Source organism: Rana temporaria, chromosome 4, assembly GCF_905171775.1.
Source record: "Rana temporaria chromosome 4, aRanTem1.1, whole genome shotgun sequence".
Taxonomy (NCBI): domain Eukaryota; kingdom Metazoa; phylum Chordata; class Amphibia; order Anura; family Ranidae; genus Rana; species Rana temporaria.
This window is the reverse complement of record NC_053492.1, coordinates 286,206,438-286,218,815: the sequence shown is the minus strand read 5'-3', so window position 1 is coordinate 286,218,815 and position 12,378 is coordinate 286,206,438. Positions and strand designations below refer to the sequence as shown.

The 12,378-nt window shown below is 38.6% G+C and overlaps 1 protein-coding gene across 16 annotated transcripts in view; it reads left to right on the top strand.

Annotated features, from left to right (window-relative positions):
* The window catches only part of PTPRK (protein tyrosine phosphatase receptor type K), a 564,328-nt gene that overhangs the window by 209,412 nt on the left and 342,538 nt on the right, over positions 1-12,378 (top strand). For all 16 annotated transcript variants that reach the window (XM_040350403.1, XM_040350400.1, XM_040350398.1 and 13 more), the window contains exon 5: positions 4,573-4,688. In XM_040350403.1, coding sequence (XP_040206337.1) covers positions 4,573-4,688 — 116 coding nt within the window. The remainder of the gene's footprint in view (positions 1-4,572; positions 4,689-12,378) is intronic.

The following is a 12,378-nucleotide window of genomic DNA, read 5'->3' as shown; positions in this document are numbered from 1 at the left end:
AGGTCCCCCAGGAATTCCCTTAATGTGTAGATATTTCTTCCCACTTCCTGTTTGGCTATGGGGCAGAAAGTGAAATCTCCACAATGGGACAAAAAAATAAAATGTTTTGCCTATAGTTCTACTTTAATTGAACAAGCTGAAGTTTGAAGCAGTTTGGCTACCATGCACAGCTCCACCAGTTTTTGCACACTCCAGTTTTAGTAAATCAACCCCTACGTGTCCTCTGTCTCATGTTTTTGCACTGAATCTCCTTGTTCAGTATTCAAAAACTCCAAAACAGTTTCTATTTAGATATGAGCATATCTCCCCTACTTTATTCTTTGGCTTCCAGTAAAAAAATGCTATAAAACTTCAATGCTATAACAAAGTACAGGATTCCTGGGGAATTGCCATGTTCAATTTCCCATTATTTGATTATTGTATAAATGAAATGAAATTAAGAAATATGTGAACCATTTATCACACTCCTACTATGTTTTTATTTTTCTCCTTCCTTCTTGGAAATAGATCATTTCATCATATTTATCCACAGTTCAATGTGAATCAAATGTCACAGCATATAAGACAGTAACTCAGATCACAGTATCAAACTTCAACCTTCAAGTTTTCACTAGTAGCTTGCAATTTATAACTGCTGTTGGTCTTTTGCAGCAGTGCCATCAAACTCCACTAGGGTATGATGGGCTTTGCTGAAATGGGGCCATGCTCCCAATTTATTGTGAGCTCAATCACAACTGAGAGAGATGAGTAACAGGCTGCAGGGAGAAGTAAAAAGTTTCTTATAATAATAAAAATCATTGGTCACTGAAACTCAACTAACGTATACAATAAATTGTACAAAAACAGCTGTTATAGTGTAATTTCCAGAATGGCACAATCACAGAATATGCAATATGTACATTTATATTTGACATAAAGGAGCAAGCTGCTAAAAGACTTATAAAACCATTTATAAATGGACCCCTTCCTGTTTCTGAATCGGCAGCTTACAGAGAAAATCCTTGAACTAGTTTCTGTTAGAAGCCAATGTCCCTGTAAAAGTCATGCAAGTGCTCTTCCACCAGTAATCCAGTCACTTACATGTTTTAGTTTACGCAAATAAGCTGCAGATGCTTGAACATCCCGCCATTATAACTTAATGATAAGTGTATACCAATAAAACAAGGTGTTTAAATTCTTAGACCCCTTTTCTAAATATCATCTCAACTGGGAGGAATGGCAGCAATTTAGAGACACACCAGACTCTTTAAAAACCCTGTTTTTGTGATTTGGCAGTTGCCATCCCAATTTATTATGACCTAATATCTTCCAAGCACTAATTTTCAAGGTTTTGCATGCAGACAATATTTTAATTTTTTTTTATTTTTTTTTGCCCAATATGACCATTGATAGTTTAAAACTAATGTTACAGCAGATATAAAATACACATTTTTGTTCTGTGATTTTCCTAATATATCACAATAGTTAAAATCTCTTTGGTTGAAGGTAGGTTTTAATTTTTTATTGAATTGTGTACATTTTTATTGTATGTTTTTAATACAGAAAAGCTTAAAAAAAATGTCTTATGAACAATAAAAAGAATGTAAGGCAAACCCCAAAAAATAATCCATCTAACAATAAGAAATGGGTTTTTTTTTTTTTTTTTTTTTTTTTTTTTACTCTGAAAAAACCTTCTCGGTTGCCTTTTATTGATAAAAGTTATCAAACACCACACATCACAGCAAAGACAGGGGCATACAGCTGACATTTCGCACTACAATCAGTGCTTACTCATAGCCCCCAAATTCCTTCAAACGGCCCTGATTTCAAACACAGGGGGAGCCCTAGAAAATTTGAAGCGCAGTGGTCACCCTGGCTGAGCTCCCCAGGCTTATCCCCGGTGGACCTCATACTTGATAGGCTACTGTATTAAAGGGTCACTAAAGGAAAAAAAATGTTTTGCTGAAATGACAGTTTACAGGGTATAGAGACATACAAGTTAACTGATTCCTTTTAAAAATTATGAAAAATGTATTAAATTCTATCATATAATGTGCATTTAGTTTCACTTTCGCTTTTAAACTGATTTCATGTTTATGTGAAGTAAAGAGACACACAGAACAAAAACAAACAAATCCAGGGCAGTGTTTTGTTTTTAAAATGAATCTGATTGGTTCTGAGGAGTTTTAGACACACAGCTTAGACCACAGTTAGAAGCTCCCATGAGAAATTTGCTATGGAGCCAGAGAACCAGGAAGTGAGGATTTCAGCAAAGGATTACAGCTGCTTCAAAGCAAAAACGGACAATGAGGACATGAAATCAAGACTGCTATAAGGGAAAGCAAGCTATTTAGCCCAAAAAATTTTTTTGTTTAGTGATCCTTTAAGCCAATCGTAAAATGAATAATGCAAGATTTCACTGATGGAAGGGGACGGGCGTAGCCGGCCATTTGGGTAGATGGACGACATCAGTAAACAGTTTGATCACATTAACGCGCCTTGGGACAAGCTGTACTGTATGTAAACTGTGATTTGGTGGCACTGGAAGTTATGACATGTATGCAAAACCTGTTTTTCAACAAACTTGTTTCTTTAAAAAAAAAAAAAAAAAGGGAAATTCAGATTTCCTCCTTGGATGTTTTATTTTTTTTTGCAGGATTTTTTTTTTTAAGAGTGAAGTTCCTTTATAACCAGAGTCCTCCCAGGCTTCAAGAAATGGGTTTTTATATTTACACATTATGTAGGAGGTAAATTGTTATGAGGATTAAGCATCCTTTGTCAAGCTTTATTTTATGCATTTTATGACTTTTGTATTATATGTTTTGTTCTGATACAGATGTTTGTGCATGCCTGCACCTAAAAAAATAAATATAAAACCCCTCCACAAATGGTTATCTTGCTTGAACTTTGCCTAAGGGCTCTTTCACACGTCCGTTCAGTTTTTCAGATCAGTTTTTTTTTTTCATCAGTTGATCCGTTTTTCCATCAGTTTTTCGTCAGTTTTTGCATCAGTTTTTGCATCAGTTTTTGCATCAGTTTTTGCATCAGTTTTTTCATCAGTTTTTTCATCCGTTTTTTTTTTTTTTTTTTTGGGGCTTTTTACACAGAAAAACGGATGTTAGCGGAACGGATGATAAACGGATCATCCGTTAACGTCCGTTTTTCGTCCGTTCCGTTTTTTAGACGGAAGAAAAATAGGGTTTTCTTCCGTCCAAAAAAACTGAACTGAACGCAGACGGATGCTAACGGACGTTAGCGGATGCTCATCCGCTAACGGACGCTAGCCCATAGGGAAGCATTGCGGTCCGTTAACGGACGTCCAAAAAACGGACGAACGGAACGGACGTGTGAAAGAGCCCTTAAAGGATTCTACATGTAGCACATACAACTGATTACAATGTAACAAAATAGTTACTCTTTTTAGCAAGAATTTGGGCTTGTTTACACTTGCTTCATCTTCTACACACGTTAACGGCTAGTTTACACTTGCTTCAAAACAAGGCTTCAGGCTTTGATAAAGCTCTCTGTATGCTAGTCAAAGCCCCTGTCACTAAATAAAATGGTTAGCCAGCGGTCCTGTTTACATCTTGATTTTGCTTTGCTTTGGCTTTACTTAAAAAAATATACCCCATGTAGCTTTAGTGGTGCTTAAAAGCGATTTCAAAGCCTCCATAGAAGTCTATGGCTAAGCTTGAAGCCCCACCAAAGGCTCTTCAAAGCCCCACTGAAGCTCCACCAAAGCCTCCACCAAAAGCAAGGTGTAAACAGGACTGTAAGCTAACAATTTTATTTGATGCACACAGTGTAGGCAGATACAACTCTAGTTCCTGCATACAGGGGTGGCTCCATTGGATGCTCCAAGAAAAATTGGGCAGTGATCATGGCACAAGCCTAAACTGGAACACAGGTACCAAGGATTAATGTAAAGAAGCTGCATACTGCAGAATTGATTAAAACCGCGTATGTAATTGTCTAAAAAGATCAGAGAGTTTACTATCACTTTAATGAACAATACACTTGTGGGAATGGTGCAAGGGATGCCTGAGCTAAACCACAATTCTACTATTTTCTCCACAAAATAATAGTTCTTTAGTTAGTGATTGCAAAATCTAATTATTCTTTTCAATAAAAATAACATACATGTTATACTTGCCTGCTCTTTTGCAGTGGTTTTGCACAGAACAGTCCAGATCCTCCTCTTTTTGAGTTCATCTTCTGTGCTCCTGGCCCCTCCCTCCTGTCGAGTGCCCCCACAGAAAGAAGCTTGCCATGGGGGCATCCGAGCTAGTCACAAGTCCGTGTGTTCGTTCAGACACTGAGCTGTGGCCCACCCCTCTCTCTTGATTGGCTGGCTGACTGACTTTGACAGCAGCTTAAGCCAATAGTGCCACTGCTGTGTCTCAGCCAATAAGGATGAGAGAGTCTTGAACAGCCAAGACACTTGTGGACATCACTGGAGAAAGAGGGGATCAGGTAACTATTAGGGGGTGCTGGGGAGCTGCTGACTTTACAACTTCTTTAAAACTCTATATATAACATGAATTGAGTGTCTTTGAAAAACTTCCAATAACATGTGTATCTTGTTTTTTACAGATAAATCCCCTCACTTCTTGAGACTGGGAGATGTTGAGGTAAATGCTGGTCAGAATGCTACATTTCAGTGTATTGCGACAGGCAGAGAAGCAGTAAACAACAATCTATGGCTTCAGGTAAGGAGACTTTGTCCCATTCTTTTCCTTTTTGGTTAAAATGACTATTTTCTATCAGGAAATAGCTTAGTCTAAAATAATCTTAAAAAAAGTTCTCCTAAATGGGAATAACAAATATAGAAGGCGCTGAGGGAAATGGCTGTGTTTCCGTTGCAGACTTCTGTTTGAAACTCTGCCAAGTTGGAGTCCTTTGCCAACCAAGTATCCAAGCATGGTATTTCTGCAAATGTGAACTAGTATTACTGCTTTGGCCTGCTATGAACCCTGCACTGAATGTGAATAGACAGGCTCATTGTACCACTGCAGTGCCATGTGGTATGGGGAATGTTGTTGCTTACTGTACTTTTATTATAGCAGATGGCTTTAACAGGACAGTCAAGTGTGCGCTCACTGAGACTTTGAATTTATTATCAAAGCTTTTTTTTTTTTTTTTTTTTTTTTTTTTAAACTTTCATATTTTTCAAGCTCGCTCTTTGTGTCATTGCATTAAATACATAGTGGTTTATTCAGCTCCAAAGAGATTGCATGAGTAGACTGACTTGTAGAATCAAGTGCGAGGCGGAGCACCCCTATTGGGGGAGATTTACTACAATTGGAGCGCTCAGAATCTGATGCAGCTGTGCATGGTAGCCAATCGACTTCTAACTTCAGCTTGTTCAATTAAACTTGGACAATAAAACCTGGAAGTTGATTGGTTTCTGTGCACATCTGCACCAGATTTTGCTTCAGTTTTAATAAATCTCCCCTATTGTGTAGCACTGCGAAGCAGGAGGCCCAGCATGCCTAGTGGTTTGTTTGATCTTTAATGGGAGTGAATGGTTTTCAGTGAGTAGGTTGACCCCTAGAATTTCACTGTTTGGAAGAAACATTTAAGCAGTCCTTTTGTAAAGCCCTGCTAAGCGGGAAGCAGGTATCTCCTTAACCACTTTAAGACTCTACTGTGCAGAATCGTGTATATTTCTGTGATTCTACACCTCTGACTGCAGGGTCGCACGCACTGCCGGTGGGTTTGCTTTTGCTGTAATTATTCTCAGCAGAAGTTGGTCTGCTGGTGCCAGGCACTGGATGTCCGAGGGCAGCCGATGATCGTCACTACACACAGAACTGAGATCTGCCTATGCAAACAAGGCAGATCTCTATTCTGACGAGGGAGGGAATGGATTTTGTGTTCCCTTAGTAAAAGTACCAAATTCCATAAATATATCCCATAGATTGTAGAAGCTATAACCATAGATTGTAGAAGCTATAACGTTTGTGTAAACCAATCAATTTACGCTTATCGGGATTTTTTTTACCATAAACATTTTTGAAGAAATTGGATTTATTTTTTTACAAAAATGTTTTTATTTTGTAATCAAAATTAAACAGTTGTACAATCATACTAACATTTGTACATATAATTTAGCATGGAAAATGCAACAATTGGTATAACTGAATTCAGTAATAGAGTATTTTTTATATAATATATATATATATATATATATCTATATATATATATATATATATATATCTATATATATACAAAAAAAATGTTCACTCGAACCACAGCCCGGTGCTGGACTTCATCATGAGGGCCGTAGTCCATACCACAACAAAATGAGATCTGTTCTAGCGATCAGCTGATCACCAATCCAAGAACTATAGTTGAAAAATACTGAGTTCGTATGAATAAATCTATATAATTAAGTATTGTATATGTTTTAGAGCACAAAGTAAAATGTGTTTCTTTTTTTTTCAAAACTTTTTTTGTTTATAGTGCAAATAAAAAACGCAGTTGTGATAAAACGCCACCAAAAGATGGCTCTATTTTTTGGAAAACCATTACATACATTTTATTTGGGCACAGTGTTGCATGACCACGCAATTGTCAGTTACGCAGTGCCGTATTGCAAAAAAAAAATCCTGGTCATTAGGGGGGGGGGGGGTAAATCTTTCGGAGGTATAGTGGATATGTAATGAGCTAAAATTGCTGCCCCCTTGTAAAAATATAATTCTATTTACAACTTAGTTACACAAATATTAGTCTGTGTTATAAAAAAGCTATATTAGTTTTTCTGCAGCTGGCTTGACTTTTTGGTGTATTTGGGTTACATGTAATTTATAGCAGAAAATTGCTGTTGCAGTCGTTTACAAACACGGTGTAAGGAACACTATTACATCTAGTGCATATACAGTATATTTCTTGTCTTTTGTAATTAATGTGCAGAGACTAAGGCTTATTATGAAGAACATGAGAAAAATGTCAGCTGTACTAATAGCTTTGGGCTTGTTTGGTTGTCACAGCTCATCTCCGGTTCCCCTCAGACCTGAACCCTCTTTAAAACATTGTCCACATCTGATATCCTTAAACTTCCCCCTCAGGCAGAGCACACAATAATTCTACATTTATCTAACTGAATGCATCACATAGCAGCCCTGTGTTATAAATGACTAGCAAATACGTTAGCAAGTTGTCAGTAGGCAGCAGATTGGAGCAGTTCATCATGTTGAACATGTCAGTCCACATGTAGTATTTGTAACGCTTCCCAGTGTTCATTTTATAATTAATATTCTCAATTTTTTTTCCTCCCTGCTCTTAACTCCAAGAGTAAAACATATTCTGGTAATCTGTGCATCCATGTGTGCTAGACTGTAATTACTGGGCTTGCAAAGGGTAAAACTATAGTACAGAACATAGTACCCAACCATGCTTACAATTCTTTCTCTGCAACCCTGTGCTGACAAGAGCAGATTTCTTTCCTTTGCCACTATAACAAACAGTGCTGCAGTCCTTTGATATGCATCCCTTTTCTGGGTCTGCTAACTGCTTTAGGAGCCGTGTACAAAATCCAGCATTTTAGTAAAAATTTACACCAAGAAGTAGAATAGGTACCAAAGTGGGAATATATGTTCATTTGATTATTTGATAAAGCACAATATAATATAGTTGATCCTTTTTTTTTTTTATAGATTTTTACAGTTAAGACATGTGTTGAGTACCCAATTCGGTAGTAAAAGTATATATATATATCCAAGTTCCCCCTCAGGAATATTGAGAACTCGGGTACCAAAGGTAATATCCAAGCTGTACACATATTTGATGCAGACCAAGATACAGGATACTCCGCTTCAGATCAAGGAAGTGGCAAACGATATGTACATCTTTGACAGATGAGACCTGGAGGGAAGCGTGTAAATCGCATTTGACAATCCCACCCGCAAGTAATAATTGATACAGTTTTATCTAATACGCCAGGTTTATCTTACACCATATAAATTAAGCCTGATGGTGCGAGTAGTAAATGCGGAGTGTGCAAGATGTTACCACGGGCTGACTTTGCGCATGTAATGTGGTCTTGTCCGGGCATCAGTAGATACTGGAGACAGGTCCTGGATATACTGTCTGCGGTGATGGGAGAAGTGTCCCATCCACTTCGAAAGTACCGTATATGCTGAGTTTTTCAGCCCATTTTTTAATGCTGAAAATACCCCCCCTCGTCTTATACTCGAGTCAGTGTACCTGAAATTGACAGGCTGCGGGCGTCCATTGTTTAAAAGTCGCGGTCTCCAACTGGTCCCTTCCGTGATGGGCGTTTCTTGGCAGACACAGTTCTGCCTATCATGGACGTTCTCTCATCCTCTAACTCTGTTTCCTGGCAGACAATGTGTTCAGTGTTCCACCAATCACGGACGACCTTTCATCCTCGGACAAAAGGACGTCCGTGATTGGCGGAACACTGCACACAGTGTCTGCTGGGAAACTGAGTCTGAGGATGAGAGAACGTCTGTGATAGGCGGAACTGTGTCTGCTGAGAAACGTCTATCACAGAAGGGACCAGAAGGAGACCGCGACTTTTAAACAATGAATGGACGCCCGCAGCCCGTCAATTTCAGGTAAACTGACTGGGGCACAGTGATGCTCATACAAGTACATGGTACAGCAGGCACATATCAGGAATATTAAGTGTTGGGGTAACAAACACTTTAAGCCTAGTATACACAATCAGAAAATTGGCCCAAAAATATAGCTTTCAAAGCTATGGTACGATAGTCTGATCGTCGGTACAGTTTTCGAGAGCCGATCACGATAGTTCATGCAAAATTGTCTGAAGGGTCATGAAAAATGTTCTTGTATGATACAGAACGCACAATTTTCATTCAGTATTCATTCCAAAAACAAAAGACCAAGACGATGCATGCTCAAAAACAGGCTGGATTCACACCTATGCATTTTTAATGCTTTTTGCAGATTTGCACCACCGTCCATTTAACATGGTTTTCTATGGAACACGTTCTGTAGTGCAAATCTGCAAAATGCAAAAAGCACTAAAAATGCATAGGTGTGAATCCAGCCTTATACGTGTGTGTGTGTGTGTATGGTATCTATATAGCCATCTATCCAAGCTTTTGGTGGGTTACTTCCCTTTCTTGTTTCGGAGTCTACTGGAGAAATGCCAGGGTGGGCTCCCAATTATCCACCGATATTCAACAAAAACGACCAAGGGACATGTACTCCAATTTGCAAAAACGATTTACTGTAATCTTCAAAATCATATGAAAGATAGCTATATATATATATATATAGTACATACCAAAAGTTTGGACACACCTTCTCATTCAAAGAGTTTTCTTTATTTTCATGACTATGAAAATTGTAGATTCACACTGAAGGCATCAAAACTATGAATTAACACATGTGGAATTATACATAACAAAAAAGTGTGAAACAACTGAAAATATATTTCATATTCTAGGTTCTTCAAAATAGCCACCTTTTGCTTTGATTACTGCTTGGCACACTCTTGGCATTCTCTTGATGAGCTTCAAGAGTTAGTCACCTGGCGCAGCACCCCATCACCCTCCTTCTTGGTCAAATAGCCCTTACACAGCCTGGAGGTGTGTTTGGGGTCATTGTCCTGTTGAAAAATAAATGATGGTCCAACTAAACGCAAACCGGATGGAATAGCATGCCGTTGCAAGATGCTGTGGTAGCCATGCTGGTTCAGTATGCCTTCAATTTTGAATAAATCCCCAACAGTGTCACCAGCAAAGCACCCCCACACCATCACACCTCCTCCTCCATGCTTCACGGTGGGAACCAGGCATGTAGAGTCCATCCATTTACCTTTTCTGCGTCGCACAAAGACACGGGGGTTGGAACCAAAGATCTCAAGTTTGGACTCATCAGACCAAAGCACAGATTTCCACTGGTCTAATGTCCATTCCTTGTGTTCTTTAGCCCAAACAAGTCTCTTCTGCTTGTTGCCTTTCTTTAGCAGTGGTTTCCTAGCAGATATTCTACCATGAAGGCCTGATTCACACAGTCTCCTCTTAACAGTTCTAGAGATGTGTCTGCTGCAAAAGGTGGCTACTTTGAAGAACCTAGAATATGAAATATATTTTCAGTTTCACACTTTTTTGTTATGTATAATTCCACATGTGTTAATTCATAGTTTTGATTCCTTCAGTGTGAATCTACAATTTTCATAGTCATGAAAATAAAGAAAACTCTTTGATTGAGAAGGTGTGTCCAAACTTTTGGTCTGTAAGAGATAGCGATAGAGATAGAGATAGCGATAGAGATAGCGATAGAGATAGCGATATCTCTTGGCTTATACTCGAGTATATAAGGTAAGTTTTTTGGCTTGAAGTACATTCTAAATATTGGTGTAACTGTATGAGGTATCATCCAGCCAACAACAGTTGGAAATTACTTGGTCCCATGTATAACTAAAACGCCATAACAAATTGTCACAAAGGGTTGTGATATTTTTCTACTTTTATGCTATGTTTATAAATGGTCATCATTGTTACATTGTACAAACATTAGGGTTGCTTCCATGACAGAGCAGTTTAGGGAAGCAGACAAAAATTGTACAACCATCTGTGAGTGTTAGTCAGCCATTTATACATGGAGGGCAGAATGTAAAACCTGACAAGTTTAACCATCCTTCATTTTTAATGGTTGTAAACTTTCACTTTAAAGATTAGTCACCCATCTCAGACTGGTATATTCAGGTAGCCTATTACATAAAGATACATTTCATCCATCTGTGTTTGAATGTCTTCCCCCCTCTTGGGAGGCTCCTTGTCTGCTTGTTCCTGTTTCAAAAGCGATGAAATCATAGTGTCATTCTGCACGTCTCAGGGGATAGCTGGCATATGGTAATAGATTCTGGAGTACTATCCCTAATGCAAAATTCTGACTGTGTCATCCAATTCAGTCATCCATCCCTTTCTTCTCAAAGGTTTGCTTTAATGTACCTGAATCATATCATATATCTGGTACCCGTGCAGAAGCAATCTGCTATGTTTCAGTTTAGCCACAGGAAGATCCCTGGTGGATGATTTGAAATGTGATTGCTCAGTGCACAAGGGCTCTCAGTCCGTTGAAGGAGATGAGTAGAATTCATCCTTTCTGACAGCTGTGAAGTGCATCAGCTTTTTACAATTAAAGTGGGTGGATGCATCATGCTTTGCACATTGGAACAGTAATCATAATACAATTTAACAAAATCATGTAAGAGGCATCACTATATCTGTCATGGTTCTTCCAGAAAGAGATAACTGGCAGTTAGTATAATGCCAACGTCACTTTGTTTTATACTTTTAAGTTCTGTTCTCACTAGTTTTGGTGGTTATTTTTTATTAAAAGTGTGTCTTGCCTTTTCATTGAGCATCAAGTAATTATTTCTTTCATATATATATATATATATATATATATATATATATATATATATATATATATATATATATATATATATATATATATAAAATCCAACTTTTTGCAGTGTACAATTTTGGCGGCTGAGCCACGGTTTTTACTGCTTCCAGGTCATGCATCTAGTTCAAAATACAGCTGGAGGGGGCGCCAGCAATAATCTGCATCACAGCCATGGCAAATGTGAAGTGACATGTGGAGTTGACAGGCGGCACCACTGGTCAGACTCTACTAACCACTAAGGTAACAGGGCTGCACTGCAACCATGAGTCAAAAGGCTTGGCTTGCGGTTGTGGCACAATTTAAATTGCTATTTGGCAAAAAAACAACCCTCCTGAATGCCTAATGCCAGATTGCTTCTTGGAGCGTGGGTTAGTGTGGACCCAGTTGTTTACAACTATGGCAGCAGCCCATCATTTGTAAATGGGAATTCCCTTATCTATCCCCTCTGCTCATGTAATCAGCAGCCCATGAACCAAGTTACATTTGGAATATTTTATGGATTTAAAGGGTTACCCTGCGTCAGTGATGCATGAATACAAAGAAATTCGAACACTGTTAATTTTCCAATGGATTATTTAGTACTTGAGGGCGACATCACAAAGATGCCTATGTTTTTACTACTTTGTTTTTCCCCATGCCACATTGTTCATGAACATGTTAAAGTGGTTGTAAACCCTGTTTGGTAATTTTTACCTACAAGTCTATAATAAGGCTTGGCTGTAGGTAAAATGAATATCTCCTAACTGTGCGCCGTTGAGATATTCACCCTGCGTGCAGCCAGTGACATCACCTGCGCATGTGCTCTGAAGGTCCGACATACCTTGCCAGAACTTCAGAGCTTTGTTCTGGAACCGAGGGCTCCCGCACACATGCATAGGAGTGACGTCATTGCAGCTTCGGCCAATCGCCTAGCCACAGCACACAGACCTGGAAGAAAGACAGGGGGAACATTTCTCAATATCTCAGCAGTGCCATTATAGTGCTAGA